The sequence below is a fragment of the Musca domestica genome, unplaced genomic scaffold (genome assembly GCF_030504385.1).
Source record: "Musca domestica strain aabys unplaced genomic scaffold, Musca_domestica.polishedcontigs.V.1.1 17, whole genome shotgun sequence".
Classification (NCBI taxonomy): Eukaryota; Metazoa; Arthropoda; class Insecta; order Diptera; family Muscidae; genus Musca; species Musca domestica.
Genome location: NW_026712230.1, coordinates 13,904,053 through 13,923,577, shown reverse-complemented (window position 1 = coordinate 13,923,577; position 19,525 = coordinate 13,904,053). Strand labels below are relative to the sequence as shown.

The 19,525-nt window shown below is 33.8% G+C and overlaps 1 protein-coding gene across 3 annotated transcripts in view; it reads left to right on the top strand.

The window, feature by feature from the left end:
• Positions 1-19,525, top strand: part of LOC101896544 (pyruvate dehydrogenase (acetyl-transferring) kinase, mitochondrial) — a 46,151-nt gene that overhangs the window by 11,386 nt on the left and 15,240 nt on the right. For all 3 annotated transcript variants that reach the window (XM_059120580.1, XM_059120581.1, XM_059120582.1), the window contains exons 3-4: positions 17,452-17,659; positions 17,726-17,916. In XM_059120580.1, the coding sequence (XP_058976563.1) occupies positions 17,452-17,659; positions 17,726-17,916 (399 nt within the window). The remainder of the gene's footprint in view (positions 1-17,451; positions 17,660-17,725; positions 17,917-19,525) is intronic.

Sequence of the window (19,525 nt, the reverse complement as noted above, 5' to 3'; positions counted from 1 at the left end):
CCCTTTGTAAAACCTCGAAATATACATTTTAGACCCCACAAAGTACATATATTCTTGATCACCATGAAATTCTATGTCGATTTAGCGATGTCCGTCCGCCGAACGAAATGAAGTAGGTTGATAAAATTTTACTCAAATGTATATTATGTCTGCAGGACTTTTGGTATTGAGAGTGGACCATGTAGGTCCACGTTTTGGTATAGCTCCTATAAATTTTGGTATAGCTCCTATATATTCGGTATTTTGGTGATTTAAGTGACATTATTCACCGAAATTGTTTCAAATTTGGTATTTGAAGTTCGAAATGGTTACTACAGCCCATGGTACAATGATATCAAGGTAGGGCTATGATACCATATGATTTTAATTTTTTTATTTTCTTGACTTAATATGTCATCTTTATTTGTTTATGTATGTGCTTTCTTTTCAATAACGAAAAAATTGTTCAGAAAACATTCAAATTCGGGTGTTTTCAAAATGTTTATTTCAATGTATGCATCGACCAAATCTAGAGTTTTTGTAACGAAATAATCCTTTAGAGATATATAGAACATGGTTTTCAATTCTTTATTCAAAATAAATTCAACAAGTTGTTTGATTTTTTTATTGTTTTGATACTAATTCTGACATTACAAGCCAAACAGGTAGACCTCTATACTTGCAATTTTTTCAAAGTTGACCTACCTTCTCTTCATTGTACCATGCTACAGCCTAAGACAGAAAATTGTCTGTGCAGGTCCACGTCTTCGTATAGCCCCCATATAACGGTTCCTCCCGATATTCGGTATTTTGATGATTTTAGCGACACTATTCTCCGGAATTGTTTCAAATTTGGTATTTGAAGTTCGAAATGGTTACTACAGCCTAAGACAGAAAATTGTCTGTGCAGGTCCACGTCTTCGTGTAGCCCCCATATAACGGTACCTCCAGATATTCGGTATTTTGATGATTTTTAGCGATATTATTCACCGAATTTCTTTCAAATTTCGCATTTGAATATTGTAGTGGCTTATGATAAATCTTGCCTATGCAGGCCCACTAGTATAACGACTACAATCGGTATTTTTAAGATTTTAACAGAATTTTTAACTGATTTTATTTTTTTGAAAATTGCTAAATCATTTTCAAATGGTGGGTATTTAAAGTTCGGCCCGGTCGAACTTACAGATTTTTTACTTGTTCTACAGGGTGAAATGAAAAACAGCAACCAACTTTAGACTGCTGTCATATCCAAGCCACTCGTCCGACAGTTGTTAAAATTAATCCAGTGGCAGCTCATTGTAATGTTTACAAGCATACAAAAGCATTTTGGTGAGAATTTTTAAGATGTAATTTTCTGAAGTATTTTGGAAAGCAAAGTTGGCACTAAAAAATACCAAAGTGTCAATCACCTCAAGGAAGCGCTTCGCCGGGAATGGGCCAAAATACCGCAGAGCAACATTCGGCCAGCATGTGATGGCTTCACTGGCCGTTTGAAGGCCACAAGTCGTGCCAAAGGTGACCAATTCACAACAAATCTAAAAATCTTTGCTTTCATTCAATAAAATTTAAAAAAGAAATGTAAAAATTATAGCGTTTGACTTTGTTGCAGTTTTTTATCTCACCCTGTATGAGACGAAGAACATTAAGACAAAGAGTATTAAAACAGAATTTTACTCATTTTTACCTCTTTTAATTGTTAATATTGCAATTATCCATCCCTGTAATGTTGATAATTTATTATTACTTATCTCGTTGTTTATATATTGTTTCCGAACAAATCAACAAGGTTCTTCCTAACAAAAATGATCTCATTTGAACACTGTTTGTATATAGATGTAAGTAAATAAATCATTATGGAACATGTTTGAAGCAAAAACGGCATTGCTGTGATTATAACAACAACGAACCCCATTAGAAGACATTAAATTGACACAGTTGAATGAAATTGCTTTCTTTTCGGTTCGAAATTTCCATACAAATTAACACCTATTTAATAGTCCAAACGACGTTTATAGGCATCCTATGGCATGATGGTGGCATCGGTGTAATTTATTTATTTAGCTTGTCAACGTCTCACTGCCGAATAGCTTACATGATCTATTCCAAAAAAATATATACATATGGATGTTTGTTAAACAAAATGACGGGCGTTAGCTTTGTTATTGTTGTATAACAATGTATATTACTACTGTTATAATATGTAAAAATAATATTTGCATTGCTTGTAATAATGGATAGTTATCTAATATTCAATAAAAAGCAGATAATGGCGAGATATTGAATTACTATGAAATAACTCGTTAAGATTAATTTAAATGAAATTCTATCACCGATGGTAATGTTTATGTGAGTAATATACAGTATTTGTTAAGTTGGATTAATTAACTAATAAATATTGAGAATAAGGCAATAATTGAGAATAAATAATAATTTGACTTTGTTTAACGCTAATTCAGTTCAAATTTTTTGTAAGACTACAAGAGTCATTGTATGACTCCCATGCATTTTAATACCATTTTTGTTTTTATACCCTAAACCACAAAGTGGTCAGGGTATTATGTCTTTGTGCATTTGTTTCTAACAGGCAAAGGGAAACGAGATAGACCCATAGTTCCTTTTGATGATCTGCATAGAATCACATTCTGAGTCGATTTATGCATGCCCGTCCGTCTGTCCATGTATTTTTGTAAACAAAGTACAGTTCGCATTTATTGCCCGATCCAGATGAAATTTTGCACAAATAATTTGTTTTGACCAAGTACAAACCCTATTGAAATTGGATATAATCGGTAGAAATTTAGATATAGCTTCCATATATATCTTCGTCCGATTTGCCTTTTATTGTGCACCAAACGTGTAATATCAGACCGAATAGTATTGAATTTTGCACATACAACCAAATTAGGCTTGAATATAAGTATGCCAAATTTGATCGATCAGATATAGCCATAGCTCCCATATATATTGTTCCTCCGATTTGTTATTTTTGTTCTCCGCAGCCGTAATATGCACTCTGTAACAACAATACTAGGGGAAATATATCAACTGCAGCTCAGAAATACCTTTGCTAAATTTTATCGAGATCGGTTCAGATTTGGATATAGCTGTCATATATAACTTCGTCCGATTTACCTTTTATTGTGCACCAAACGTCTAATATTTTCCCAAATGGGATGGCACATACGACCAAATTGAGTCTAGAAGCTAGTATGCCAAATTTGGTAAAGATCGGTTCAGACATACCTATAGCTCCCATATATATTGTTCATCCGATGTGTTATATTTGTTACCCACAACCGTAATATGCACTCTGTAACAACGATATTCAGCGAAATATATCAAATACACAGCTCAGAAATATCTTTGCCAAATTTTATCGAGATCGGTTCAGATTAGGATATAGCTCTCATGCAAATATTTATCCGATTTCAAGTTAATTGTGCACCAAATGGGCAATACTAGTCCGAATTTATAAGATACAAATGCTTCGGCATATTTAGTCCTTTGAACTATAAATTATAATCATAGCGTGTATGATTGAATTCTCCCATAAAAACTTTTAATTGTTATGTGGAGCTCTACTAAATTAGCAAAGTGGTGTAGGTTATCATAAATTCGGCCCCACCTGACTTTAGGACTTTTTTTTACTGGTTTATTTATAATTTAAATTCTTGTCGTATTTTTTTTGTCGAAATACTGGATGGTGAACATGTATGTATAAGGCAATGTTTATTTCAATTGAGCACATACACGTTTTGAATATGCCCCAAATTTTTTATCCGTAAAAAAAATTCCTTGGACTTTGCACGATTGGCCGTGCCTCCTTTACTTAATTTTTTTCTCGTGTTTTTTTTTTTTTTTTTTTTTTTGCAAATGGAAATTTTTTTTGCCACGTAAAGAGCTTATATTGTTTTCACGAGTTTTCTGTTTCTTGACGTCAATGGCCAAAGTCAAAATGAATGAATGTACAACGATCAATGTCCACGCAATGTCAAACAGGAAGATAATTGCTGATGAGCCACCGCCTCCTCCTCCTTCCACTAGAAACACATGGACATAATCATTGGATAATTGCCATAAATTTGAAATATGCTTTGACAAGACACAGTGAAATCATTCATTATTTGATTATAGGAAAATTCCATGATTCCATGATATTTAGTGGTTTTCTTTAAAGAAAATATTTAATTTTTTCATTTCTTTATTAATATTTCAGTATATGTGTCATCGACATGGATTTTTGAAATCTGATCCTCCAATAACCGAAAATAATGCCTACAGTGATACTTATTCCACAGATTTTAGGAGGGAGAAGGGATCATTTTTTTGTAGTGGGATCACTTTTTTGTAGTGGGATCATGATGGCATCACACAGGGATTGGAAATCAAACAGAGATATAAGTTACCGATTTCTATACCCTAACTGAGCCATTGCGTTTCTCTAGGTATTTTGAATGAAGATGAAAAGCTTCAAGTTTCCGATTTTTATACCCTCCACCATGCTATGACGAACGTAATGGCAGATTTAATATAACCTAATTCTGCCATTACGTTTCTCACTCCTCGAAGTACTCACGTTAGAACCTACAAAGTATATAGCTTCTTCATCAGTTTAAATTTCTAAGTCGAGTTAGTGATGTCCATCCGGCTGTCTGCTGTAATTACGCTATCTTTAGAATGAATTAAGATTGAAGGAAATTTTGCACACATGTATATTTTGTTTTGTCAATTACATCATAAGGCCATGTCAGTCCATTTTTCGTATATACACTGGTGGCCAAAACTAAAGCAACTTGAATCGCAAAGACAATAAATGTCCTGTAACTTTTACAAAAATAAACAAATCGTAATTATTTTTCCAGTTTTAAATGAAGGGTTTAATTTACTTTTAAGAAACTAAAAATAAAAATACAAAAATAATTTTGAACGAAAAATAATGTGTGGAAAACTAAAATGACCCAATTTTTGCTTGGTCAAAACTAAAGCAACTTTTGATTTTTTATTTTAAAATAATTAAATTTTGGCTAGTAGTCGATAGCATAACCACTATTTTTGATAGCAGCTGCACACCTACGAGCCATTGAATCTATAACATGCTCAATTTGATCCTTGGATGTGCTTTCCCAGGAACCCCGAATTCTTTAGAAAATGTTGTGCTTATTTATTTCTGAATCTCTCTTGATCTTCCTATATACGATACTCCAAAGGTTTTCTAAGGAGTTTAGGTCAGGTGATTGTGCCGGCCATAACAAAACATGCATTTTTGACTCCCGCAACCAATATTTGAAAAGTTTTGATACAAGTTTGGGATCATTGTCATGCTGAAAAACCCAAATCAGCCGAATATTTTACTCAGCGTAAGGGAACATCGTGATGTCCAACACATCTTTGTAAACAAACCGATCCACAACTTCCTTTATTTTATGGATAGGCCCAAGTCCATAGAAAGAAAAACAGCGCCACGCCATTTTTGACCCTCCCTCATGCTTCACTGTACCTTTGCAACACTGCGGCTTGAGTCCTTCATTTGTTGGTCTTCTCACCGTAAAATTTTTCACGTCTGAGCCTTTAATATTAAACGTAGACTCATCCCAGAAATAATGTTTTTTTCCATTGAGCTTGATTCCACTTAATATTATCGTTTCCGAAAGCCTTTTTGATTTTTTCAGATATAAATGGGTTTTTGATGTCTTACGGGCATGCAGACCAGCTGCCACTACTCGTCTACGCACTGATCTCGAGCTTATATCCAATGATTGCTCTCTCACCAATCCAGTTGAACTCTTAAATAGTTGTTTTTTATTTCTCTAACAATTTGTGGACCAGTATGGGCTGAAGTTTTTCACGGCCTTCATCCGTTATAGACAGTTACTACTGATCCAGTTTCAATAAACCGACTTAGTATATATAAATAATTATGAAATCACATAAATATTTATGAAATATTTCTCGGAAATCATTTTCTGTGATATGTTGTTTTGATAGTCACTGACAATTTGCTGTTTTATTCAGGTAATGTATTTGCTTTTAGCCATTTTTAATTTTTTTTGGCAGTACTTAAAAAACGGAAAGAAAGAAACACATTCTGTTGTAAAAAACTTCTCAAAACGGATTTATGACAAGCGAAATTGTCGAAGGAAGCAAAAAGCGATAAATATCACAGTAAAAACAACTGAAATTGCAGCGGTTATATGAATGTACAACAGAGTTGCTTTTGTTTTGTCCAAGCCAAAATCGGGTTAATTGACTTCACCAAACATTATTTTTTATATAAAAATGAATTTTGGTTTTATGTTTTAGGTCTTTAAAAAGTGAATAAAGTACCTAATTTAAAACAAGAAAAACTTTCTCATTTGCTTAATTTTTGAAAAAATTACAGGGCATTCATTCTCCTTGTAATTTCAGTTGCTTTAGTTTTGGCCACCAGTGTATATCCTTCCGATGTTTTGTATTTTGACGATTTCTCCCACATTTTCCATCGAGATTGTTTAAAATTCGGTATTTGCAATTGTTAATGGGTTCTAACTTCGGTAGCAGAAGATTGTCTATATAAGTCCCCGATTTAGTATATTTAGAGTTCTTAGTGGGTTCTGCCTCCTGTGGTAGAACATTGTCAATATATGTCTACGACGTAATGTAGTCCCAATATAAGCATTTTTCCACGAAATTGTTTGAAATGTGGCATTTAGGGTTTGATATGGATTCTACCGAATGTTGTTCATTTGCAGCTGACCTCTTTGACAAGTAAACATGATCATTTTGTTCGTTTAAAAATTGCTGAACAACAAATGTTTTATTATCGGAGAAAACCAAATTCGGCAGTTCACCACTTTCGGCAAGCGAATCTGATGCGGTGAAAGTTTTTGCACTTTTTGGAATTTCAATGGCTTTATCCCGAGCTCACTCTTCAATATTTGACGAATGCCGAACGAGCCATTTTTCGGTCACTGCGACGCGGGTTACGATCAAGTCGCTTCTTCCGTCCATTTCCTTGACGTCGGGCTACGCTACCAGTATCACGGTAGCGAGCGATGGTACGAGACATACAAGATTTATTTACATTTAAATGCTGGAGTGCTCTAACGATAACCACTTATAGTTTTCTAGCCAAATATAAAGAAATCACACTATCACGCTTGAATTCCATCACAAATAACTTTTTTTTCCTGGAAAATTCTCAACAAAATGCCTATTTACGCTTGTAAACAATATAATAAGCTGTAACTGGAACAATTTCAACAGCTGTCGGACGAGTGGCTTAGAAATGACAGCAGTCTGAAGTTTGTTGCAGTTTTTCCATCTCACCCTATATAGTAGAATTTTATGGCAAATACATTTTTAGGATATTTTGTCTTGCTACGATTCCGTTTAAACGGAGTTTTTAGCTATTTTTTAAAAAAGGACCAAAATAAGGTTACACTTTTCGACCAAAATAAACCTCGAATTACCTAAAATGTAATTATGCCAGAGAATCTTTATCCAAAATTTTCAAAAAAGTGGAAGAGGGTAGAACTTGTCCCCTCTAGGTTGTTTACCTTCCAATGTAAACAAAGCGACGATACACTTGTCTTCTAGTTTATTGGGCCAAAAAGTTTGTAACTCTTCGAAATATTGACCCAAGACATAGGGTGTTACATATGGATCTTCCTATCTCGTCGAGCTGAATCGATATAGCTATGTGTGTCTGCCCCTCCATTTGTCCATGTTAAATTGTAATCACGTTACGGGTCGCAATAATGGTTAAGGTCAAAATAGGAGCCTATTGTTTTTGGAGATCATTGCCAAATTCTTAGGGGTTGAAATGGACCAAAAATCAGAAACATTTCTTGATCTTGCAGTTGCTCTAGAGTTTGAAATTTTATAAATCAGAATCGAACTCGAAATTCGGCAAAAATTATCAGGAAGTTCTACAGACACAGTCCTTAACGACATTTTCTGTGTAGACAAACAATTCAATTTCTTACGTGATCTAAAAATTCTTTGTAATGCTCTAATAAATTCAGTATCTATTCCAAAACGCGTTTACGACACGTCCACGTGTTTTACAAAAATATTTTTTACATAGCATAGCGTTTTTATTTTTTCCTCTTTTTTATTTATGGAAACAAAAAAAAAAAACAAAGGGAAGGGGGTGTCGGGCCATTAGAATCATTTCGAATGCCCTTCGATGAGGTCTTCATTACGTACTGCCTTTTTGGGGAAACAAGTTTATTACTGTTGTTTTTTTTTTCGAAAGAATGACTAAGTGTTGTTGTTGTTCACAACACCATCTTTACTTTTACTTTCGTTTCACCCCTATTGTGGTAACAATGCTTATCTGTCTGTCAGTATATAGTGTTGCGCTCTTTTTAATATATAGAAATTATTTATAACGATATTGTAAATATTTAACCAGCTCTTATTGAAACTGCAATAATTGTGTATTTTTGTAATGGTTCTCTTCGATACAACGACCAAGATAATTTTTCTATTTGTTTCATTTTATTTATGACAGCTAGGTATTTACGTATTGGCTATTGAGCACTACTTTGTAATCTGCCAACAAATTCATTTACGTTTATTACCACATCAACTCAACAAGTTATCTAAAGATTTAGTATTTGTTTATGAAATGTTGTTTAAAAAACTATTTATTTGTAGTTGGGTGAAAATGACGATCGTGAATTCCGTGTGATTTTGTTGTTCACTTATCTTTTATTACAAAACAAATGTTTGTGATTTGCCGCTGTCATTGTATCCAAGGAATAGAACTGTAAAATATTGAGCATGAAGATTTGTATTGAAATAAGTTATTGCAAATAAAATGTAATTCAAATTGCCTATCGGTAATTTCAGCTTTCGGCATTAACTTAATGAACAGTTTAGGGAAAAGGGCCGAAATTCTAGATCCATCCTCCAGCTGAAATGACGGCAAATATTACGCTAAGTCTTACAATATATATACCAATATGAAAATGCATCAAACATTTTTTGTGAAATAAAAATAGTATGCCCAATGAAAGACTGAAGTGCTGCTTTGATGGGAAATTGTGGAAAAGACCCTCAAAAGAGCGAAAATCAGGAAAAAATAAGATTTTTTTGCAAGCAAAAATTTGGCGCAATGAGAAGCCGAAATGTAAAATTGCAGCTGATAAAGTTTAAAGTTGTTGCTAACAGCATCGAAATACTGGAAAACCGGAGGTGCAGTTCTATGAGAGATACAGTTCAATTTTTGTACCCATTATCCTAGACCAACAGAGCTCCATATAAAATAAGAGCACCATTCTATGGAGGGTATATTAACTTTATCATTCCGTTTGTAACTCCTCGAAATATTTATAATAGACCCTACAAAGTATATATATTCGGGATCAGGTTAAATTCTAAGAGGACCTAGCGACCTCCGTCTGTCTGTTGTAATCACCCTATCTTTCGAACGAATTGAGATAAAAGGCAAACATTTAGCATGTATGCATAGTTTACCTGTAGGCAGGTTAAGTTCGTAAATGGGCCACATCGGTCTAAGTTTTCGTATATCCCCCATATAAGTTTGCAGGTTTCCAGGTTCACGTCTTCGTATTGCCCCTATATAACGGTACCTCCCGATATTCGGTATTTTCATTATTTTAGCGTCATTATTTACTGGAATTATTTCAAATTTCGTATTTGAAATTCATAATGAGTGCTACAGCTTATGACGGTACCTCCAATACTCGGTATTTTTTATGACTTGTGCGACATTATTAACCGGAATTGTAACAAATTTCATGTTTAAAGTTCGTTACGGGTACTACAGCCTATGACTATAAAATTCGTATGTAGGTTTACGTTTTCATATATAACGGTGCATTCCGATTTTCGGTAATTTGATGATTTTAGCGAGATTCACCGGAATTTTTTCCAATTTGGTATTTGAAGTTCGTAATGGGCACTACAGCCTATTAAGTGGTAGTTTCCGGAAGTTTTCAAGTTCTTTCCAAGTGGTGGAGGGTATTAAAATTTCGGCCCGGCCGAACTTAGCAGCTTTTTACTTGTTTTTTGTTAAAAAATTGTAATTTATGGGCTCTCCAAAAAAGTTTTCAACGCATTTCAATTTTATGGTGAGGAGTGCATCAAAGCTATAATACCCAACCCTTGTTTTGGTTGTATAGAGAGAATGTGGTCAAATATAATTTTCCATATCTTTATATATCCATATATTGTTTTATTTACAACAAATAAACTCTTATCGCTTGTTTACCTTCCGTCCAGTTCAAAGTTATTGGTGTTGTTTTCTGTTTTGCAATTATCGCGTTGTTTTAATTAAAAATTAATTAATTTTTCTTTCTTCGTCTTTTGCAATGCGCTCTAAAGGTTTCTCTTTGACAATAATAGCCTTCAGGTCAAAACGACTGAAAAGTTGTATAAATTAATTGCTGAAACGCAAAAACATGCAACCGAATTTACTTGGTTATAACAAAAAGATATGGGCTATTTCGTAATTTATTGCAACAAAAAATTTAGGAAAATTAAAATGCCCCAAAGGAAGTTACTGTTTTTTTTTTAGAGTGCTTAAAGAAACAATTTCTTCTTTATTTAAAATTTTAATACTTTGTATTGGACAAACGGAATGAGACAGAATTTTGAAATTCGGAATGAGAGTCAGCAAATAGATAGATGAACCAATGAATTTCCGCTAAGGTTACGAAAAGTTCTATAATGATACTAAACTTCTAAAATGAATGTGAATGGATAGAGCTTAAAACATGAAATTTGATATGAGAAGGTTGGAAAGCAAGTTTGATATATGAAGACGGTTTTGGAAATATATGTTATACGAAAAGTACTAAATAGTACTACATTTGTTATTGAGGTAAGGAATAAACCTGGAATTGTGAAATTTGACATAGCGGTCACTCTAGTCTTTGGTTTCTAGGGTTTACATATGTAGAAGTTGAAATAGTTTTGCATAGAAAAATTGGATGTGGGCCCATTGTGCAACGTTTTTAAAGATTTTGAAGCATTTTTCTATTATTCTTTCTGTATGAAGTTTTGATCGACAAATTTTGTCAAACTGTACAAATTGTGCATTTTGAGTACTAAATAAGTAAAAAAGCTGTAAGTTCGGCCGGCCGAACTTTTAATACCCTCCACGTTTGGAACGAATTTGGCAATTTAAAAAAAAACAAAATCCGTTAAATTATTTTAAAATTTTAAGAATTCAGTGAACTGTGAACTTTTGTCTAAGCCATTACAATATTCAAACGCGTAACTTGAATAATGTTGCTAATCATCAAAATACCGAATATAGAGAGGTACCATTATATGGCGGCCATACCAAAACGTGGACCTGCACAGACAATCATAGGCTGTAATATTTATTACGAACTTTAAATACCTAATTTGAAACAATTCCGGTGAATAATGTCGCTAAAATCATCAAAATACCGATGTGCCGTTATAGGGGGCTATACGAAGACGTGGATCTGTACGGACAATCTTCTATCATAGGCTGCAGTATTCATTACGAACTTCAAACACAAAATTTGAAACAATTCCGTTGAATAATGTCGCTTAAATCGCCAAAATACCGAAAATAGGGAGGTACCATGGGGGCTATATCATCCATTTTCAATATCAAAATTCCTGCAGACGTAATACATATAAATTAAATAATTTGATTAACCTACTGAATTTCGTTCGGAAGCTAGAGTGAATTCCACAGACGGACGGCATGGAATCGACATAGACTTTTCGCTGACGAAGTAGTGGAAACTTGCTAGTAAATTATAAATCAACAAGTCAATACAATAGGTACTATACAAACCTATTTTGTCAATGGTTTTAGTTCTCACTGAGTTCAAAAATAGAAATATTAAAATATCCCATATTAAATGCAATTCCCACTAGTAATGAAATTAGCTTCATTCCAATTTTCATATAATAATAAAAAAACATTTTCGAATAGATATTTTTTTTTTTTTTGTTTTAATATCAATGAACAAAGTCAACAAATTTGATCACATGCCGCCCGCCATCGTTTCGCTCGTTTTTTTTTTTTAATATGTATGTAATGAAATGGTTAATGCCCATAAAGAATTTTGAAAGGGGAGATAATTACTGATGAAATTTTCATCGAATGGCAAATTATTGGATAATTGCCATAAATAATTTACAAAATATTCCAATGGTACTATTATTTTTTTTGCAATGGCCGAATAAATTTAAACAGAAACGCATATTCATCCATCTTTTACGTCATTGATAAGAGGTGCGCTTTTCCTAATCTAAATTTAATTGACATAGTCTCCTCATCTATAGGATAACCTTCAGACCTTCTCTGTATATTTGTTTATATATTTTTTTTTATAAAAATACAAATTTTTATTAAAAAATATATACAAATAACTATCTTCTATATCTATACAAGGGGAAAATGTTTGTACGTTTGTTTGTTTGTTTGTAATTTATGGACTCGAAAACCGCTGAACAAAGTTTCCTGAAAATTTCCAAGTGTGCTACAACATCTGCTGAAAGTAACATAGGCTTTATAAATTTTGGAAATTCCAATTGGAACTGGAGATATAGCATCAGAATCGGAGGTACCTCAAAAAAAAAAAAAAAAATAGATTTTATATGCACTTTTGACCGATTGCAGATATAGTCTCCAAATTTGGAATGGTAACGGAATTTGAAACTAACATACATTTGGCAAATTATATCGAAATCGGTTCAGATTAGAATATAGCTCCCATATATATTTTTGACTGATTTCGTATATTTGATGAACCAAACACGATATGTATGTTCGATTCATCAGAAAACAAATTTGTCAAGTGATATTGAAATCGGTTCAGATTTTGATATAGTTCCCATATATATTTTCGGCCGATTTCACATATTTGATGCACGAAACGCTATATGTATGTCCAATTCCAAGGAAATTCGGAGAGAGCGACGAATTTTGTTACCAAAAAAAATTGCCAAGTTATATTGAAATCGGTTGAGGTTTCGGTATAGCTCCCATATATATATTTCGGCCGATTTCATATATGTTATGCACCAAACACGATATATATAACCGAATCCAATGAAATTCAGAATGTGTGGCGGAATTAGGTAATAATAATAAATTTGAAATCGGTTAAGATATAGCTCCCACATATATATTTTCGGACGATTTCACGTATTTGACAATTTCGATGAAATATGGAAGGTGTGACGGAATTCGGTGTAAAAGTAAGTTTTGTCAAATTTTTATTCAGATTGGGATATGATTTTATTAAGAAGCATTGACTTACAACGCCTTTGCAATGGTATTAAGCTAACAGTAAAAAAACTACACAACAATTTAGTTGAGGATACGACTATAATGGGGAGGTATGTTGCTAGCTCAAATTCTCTAATTGCAACAGAAATGCAGTTTCCGGCACGCTTGGTATTTGCTATGAAATTAATAAGTCCGAAGAACAAACCCTTCGTGTATGCGGACTAATTTGGCATGTTCCTGCTTTTCTCATGGTCAGCTGTTCCTGGCATGTTCACGCGTTGGTAGACCGAGCGATTTGTTTGTTTACGCATTTAAGTATTACAATAATTGTGTTTTTTAAATTCTTGAATTTGTTTTAATTTTATTAGACCAACATATATTTGTATATAAAATTTTGTATGCTTATAAAATCAAAAGGGGTAGTACAATATAAAAAAATAGAATCCGCAAAAAAAAGTATGACATCATCTCATTGTCAAAATATATATTTTTAAATACATTGTACGCACACAATTCAGAGATGGGAATCTGTTTCCTATGTTGGGAAATTTGACAAAGTAAATTGCAGAAAATGCAGAGATGGATACATTTATTTGAAATGACTTTACCTTCTTAATTTTACCATGCTTTGTTGCAGAACATGCCAGAATGTCAAAATATTACTAAAATAACCGATTTTTCCTTTATGATATTGACAAAAATTCTAACAATTCTTCTAATACAACTAATGGGTTTTTTCAAGTTATGGGACAAAGCATTCAAAAAACAAGAATTGAGCCCCTTCTGGCTCCACAAAAGTAATGCACTTTTTATGTAGAATTTCCGTCGAAATTTTGAAAAGGTTGCAATTTCTTTACTCCCCTAAAATATTTAATCATACAAAATGTTTAATTTTTTATATATATTTTCACCGAAAGTTTGTTTTTCCACATAACTAGAAATTTTGCTTGATATATATCCTATTTTCAAAATTGAGAAAAAAAAACAATAACAATGGTAATATCACAACAAAACGCCAAAATACAACAACTACTAGCCTATGCTTTTTGCAGACATCGTTCAAATAATAAACAAGTCCAAAGATCAGTGGTAAACGTGTTTTCGCCCCCACCCCTTCCCTTTTAAGGGGAAATAGTGAGAATTCTCCAAAAATAATAACAAAAATAAAAGAAAACAAAAACAATAACAGAGTAGCGGTAACAAAAACAAAAAGTGGAATAATCTCGAAAAAAAAAACTTTAAATGTCTAGCAAAATATTTATAAAAGCGAAGAAGTTCCAAAACATATGCTTACTCATAAGTGTGTATAGGTGGCGCGTGTGTATGCGATAGACTACGTACGAGCGTATTGTATAAGCGTTTAATTTGCTACACATGTTTGGTTTTGTTGTTGTATCTTCTACTATGTTGGTGTTTTGGTTTGCCAAAAAAAAAGAGAAAAAAGTAAACACATAAAAAAAAACTAGAAAAATCCGGTTCATATGATGATATGACGAAAATTGAGGGCCGGTACTAGAAGAAGCATAATAATGCTCGTGCAAAATAAACAAACAAACATAGCTTCATACATATGTATTCACAAAAATATACGTATTTATATGCCCAAAAATATCGCTGTTCCCCATAAAGGCTCGCCATTGATGATAGCTGTTTTGTTATTGTTTTTATTTCGCTTTAAGACATGAAGCTAAAAAACAACACACACACCCCCCTTTTATCAAGTTTATATTCTGTTATGGTTCGATTTTGCGACAGTGGAAAGGGTCAATATTTTATTCTGCCATTTCCAAATTCTGTGGCCAGACATTTTGAGCCCATATTTGTTTTGATTTTCTCTTTGTTTTAATTTAAACGACAATACGATGACGCTTCACTTTTTTTATTTGGAAGGAAATGATAACATTTATTGAATTAATTATCTCCAAGTTCTATATGGAATTCTACTTAGAATTGTTTGAATATATATTCTTTTTATTTTGAAAACAGAGAAAGAGAGAGAGAGCAAAAATCATGATTTTGATATGGTAATTTACGTCAATTTTTTTGACTATAAAAATGTTCATCAAAATTCTATTTTCACCTAAACATTTGTTTTCATTGGTTTTAATTCAGACATTTAAATTTTTCTGGTAAGAAAAGTGAGTTATTTGGGAAATAAGGGAGTTCAACGAGGTTAATGTCAAGTTTTATTCCTCCTTCCATTTTCAAAAAATATATTTTCTGCACAGAAAGAGAAACGATGCAAATCCTAAAATTCTTGCGTCGGTTCTAGGCCAACTTCGAAAATGGACAATATCGGTCGTCCCCCACAAAGGGTCAAAATTTTGAATAATTACAATTCTTATAAAATGTGATGTAAGAATCCGAATATCTTCAAATTTCACACATTTCAATATTTTTATTAAACCAAGATCTGGTGTTAAGATGGAATATATCTGGTACCTCCCCACAAAAGTTCGAAATTTTCAAAAAATATATTCTCTGCACAGAAAGAGAAATGATAATCCGATTCTGCTCCAACTTTGCAAATCCTAATATTTGCGCCAGTGCTAGGTCAGGACAATACCGGTCCACTCCATCAAGTACCTTCCCCACAAAGGGTCAAAATTTTGAATAATTACAACACTTTTAAAATGTGATGTCCGATTGTCTTCAAATTTCACACATTCCAATATTTTTTTTAACACATGGTCTGGTGTTAAGATGGAATACATCGGTCCACTCCTTCTGCACAATTACAACAAGTTTGCTTGACAAAATGAGTCTAAACGTCTATCGTAAAAATAACAGCTTCGATATTCTGGGAGTTTTACTCGAGCGGATGTACTTCTGCAAGTGAAAAAAGAGATGAAGTGAAAAAGAGATGAATTTTGCTATGCCATTCCAAAAAGAACGATTAGACTTTGTTTTTTTTCGAGCTCGAGTAAAATTTACTCGAAATAGAAGAGATTCAACTCTTGCCCAGTACTCAATTGTCACCAATCTGTGCCAACAAAGCATATGATGAGGTTGTTGTATTGTATTTTTCAAAATCCACCCATCCCCTGCTTCACACACACACATACAAATCAGCAAACAGAATAATGGTTTCCACTCGATTGTGGTCTTAGAATAAACTGTTGCTCTATTCTGATTCGGAAACATAATTTTTTTTTTTCAAGAGTAAATCACGACTGCTCGCGCAAACAAGTGGAGAGTAAACTTCCTGTTAAACTTTCTAGTAAAAACAAGCAAATCTGATCTCTAACATTTGGGGGCTAAAACCCACATAAAACCATGATTCCCACAAAAAATCCGAAACATATGGGGGCTATACTACCAAATGGTTCTATATGGAATGTTTTTTGAGAAGAGTTAATCTTTCACAGAGAAATCGAAATGTCAAATTTGGGTTAATTTAGTAGGAGAGGGCAGAAAACTCTAAAATACAAAAAATCAGGAGGTTCCGTTACATAGAGGCTATAACTAAACGTGGACAAATATATTCAATTTTAAATACCAAACATTGAAGGCATAATGTCAATGACTGTGCAAAACGGACAGACAGGGCTAAATCGGCTGAATATACATATATACTTTATAGCGTCTCCCACGACTTTTTGAAGTTATTGCAATAGTACTGGTAAATTAAATACACACCCATCTAATGGTGAACTAAAATTTATGGCAAACAATAACTTTTTTATCAAAACAATTCAAAGTGTGCCGCATTAAGTGATTAGCACACGTTTGCCAAATTTTCAAGAAAAAAAAAAAAAACTCATGACACACCAAACGCCCTAATTTATGTCTAGACAATATTATCGTCATCACTCCAGGCTTGACTTCTTTTGCTTTTATCGCCACCATAATAACGTCAAATGTTTATTTTGATAGATTGCTCATGATGAAAAGGAAAAACATTTGAATATGTATATTGATTCGATAGGTTCTAAGACCAAAAAAGAAAATTATAAGACGTTGTTCTTTCCAATGGCTGAATTCCTAAAGCTTCACATTGCCATTTAGAAAGAGGAGGCCGGTACTACGTAATAGAAACTTCCATTCCATATATCACGAGACATTTGCTGGCCTCTTTAGCCATTTCAAAACATTGATTAATGGTGGTATTCAGATAAGTTATTGTTTATTGTTATAATTTTTTAATACTAACAACATATTGCTGTGCGATTTGCCTTATCATTATAAAATATTATTTAATTATTTTGTTTTGTTCTTTTTTCTTTTCTTTTTATTTTCAGGTCAAAATGCCTGCGAAAAGAAATCGTTTATTTTTCTGCGTAAAGAACTTCCGGTGCGTTTGGCCAATATTATGAAAGAAATTGCTCTATTGCCTGATAATCTACTCAATACATGCTCAGTGAGTCAAGTCAGTTCATGGTATATGAAAAGTTTTGAAGAGGTGTTGGAATATGAAAAGGCCGAGCCTACACACGATAATCTGCAATCGTAAGTTGAGATCTTATTTTGTCTTAAGACAGCCCAATAATATATCGTCATATAATTCTATTACAGTTTCTGCAGCGCCCTGGAACACATACGCAATCGTCACAGTGATGTTGTTCAAACAATGGCCCAGGGTGTCATTGAAATGAAGGAAACGGAAAATGGCAATGTTGATTCATCGATGGAAACCTCAATACAATATTTTCTGGATCGTCTTTATATGTCGCGTATTAGCATACGCATGTTAATCAATCAGCATAGTAAGTGAAATGCATCATTCTTCAGTCAGTCTTGAATAATTTTCACAAATGTCTGCGAATTTTCATACTCGGACCAGACAGAGTACAATGTGAAACATTATATATGTATATTTTCCACAGTCTTCTAATCAAATTGTATTCTTTTCTGATTAGTTAAGAAAATTTAAGTAGCGGACTTTAATCTTGGAATGTGATTTATGAAGTTTTTTTCATTACACTTTCTTCTTGTTATTGTGCTTGGCAACGACAGTGCGTGGCCTAGTTATATAAATCTGTTTTCAATGCAACTTAAAGATTAAATCGTCTATGCCCCTTTTTTGTGGTAAAAGATTAGCACGTCTAGACTTCTTGTGTGGCACAATGGGCTACCTATAGTGTAACCGCTTCCCAAGGATATAATGGAATTTTTAGTCCAACCATTATTGTGAAAAATTGTTTCCACACCTATATACGGGAAGGGATCAAAATGAAAGTTACGAAAGCTGGCAATAGATCAAGATTAAAGGTGATATCTAAGGTAGCTATTCATTTTTGACATCTAATAAAATAATACGCAGGTCGTAAGCTATACTGAAAAAGCAAGTTCAGATAGTGGAGTATTTAAACTTTCCAGAGTTAGCAAGGGTACATTTTACTGTTCGTCAGTAAAAAAAAAATACTGTCGATTTAACCACCATTAGTTGTGGCATTCCGTCCTAGGTACTAATCAGAGAGGATCAACGCTGGCGGAGCATATTGACTGCTCCACGTTCTGCACAGTAAACTAGGATGTCCCCATCCGAAAAAGAGGTAAGGGTCACAGTTCCCGTGACTTGGCAACCCGTCATTTCTCTTGGGTCAGACCCTCTCCGAATAATCGCCTCCATAAGCAAATAGCCGGATTTCATAACTTCGGGACGTCGCACTTTCCTTAACCAAAGTTCACTGTCCAGAATTCAGAGAGGTTACCAACCTTCGCTTCAGAGGTCTACCCAACCCTTCCGATGTTCAGTAACAACAAGAATTTTCCGATACATCATCAAAAAACAAATCCCAGCAGAGGCAGCAGGACTAGAAAATAAGCTTGTTGATTGATCCCCGTCGTTCCAACCTTTCTGATCCCTGAATCAGAGAACTGACTCTGAAAGTCAACCGGTTGGTACCGGAGCATAAGAAAAAGGATGATAGGACCTCAGTCACTTTTTACGACGGTGCTTGATCCAAAGAGGTTCGCTGTATGCTTTAACCGACAATTTGTCTTCCAGCCGAGGAGGCACCGCAACAATTTACGATGAGCGATGTTGCAAATGTCATCCGAAACATTATGTCATCCAAAGAGTTGGGCCCAGACGGAATCTCAGTGGTAATGTTGAAACTTTTTAATCTGTGTTCCCGCTACTGAAGCCAGGCAAGGATACCAACAAAGGCGAATGATTTCTCTTTTGTCGCCAATAGCAAAGACTCTTGAGGAAGCTATCCAGTTGCCAACCATCAACACGGATTCCGTCCACAACATAGCACATATCCCCACATATTCCTCGACGATTAAACCAGAATAAACCGTGTCATAGAACAGTGTTTATAGCCCTTGACCTTCCAGGGACATTTGATACAATAAACCACGCCACAT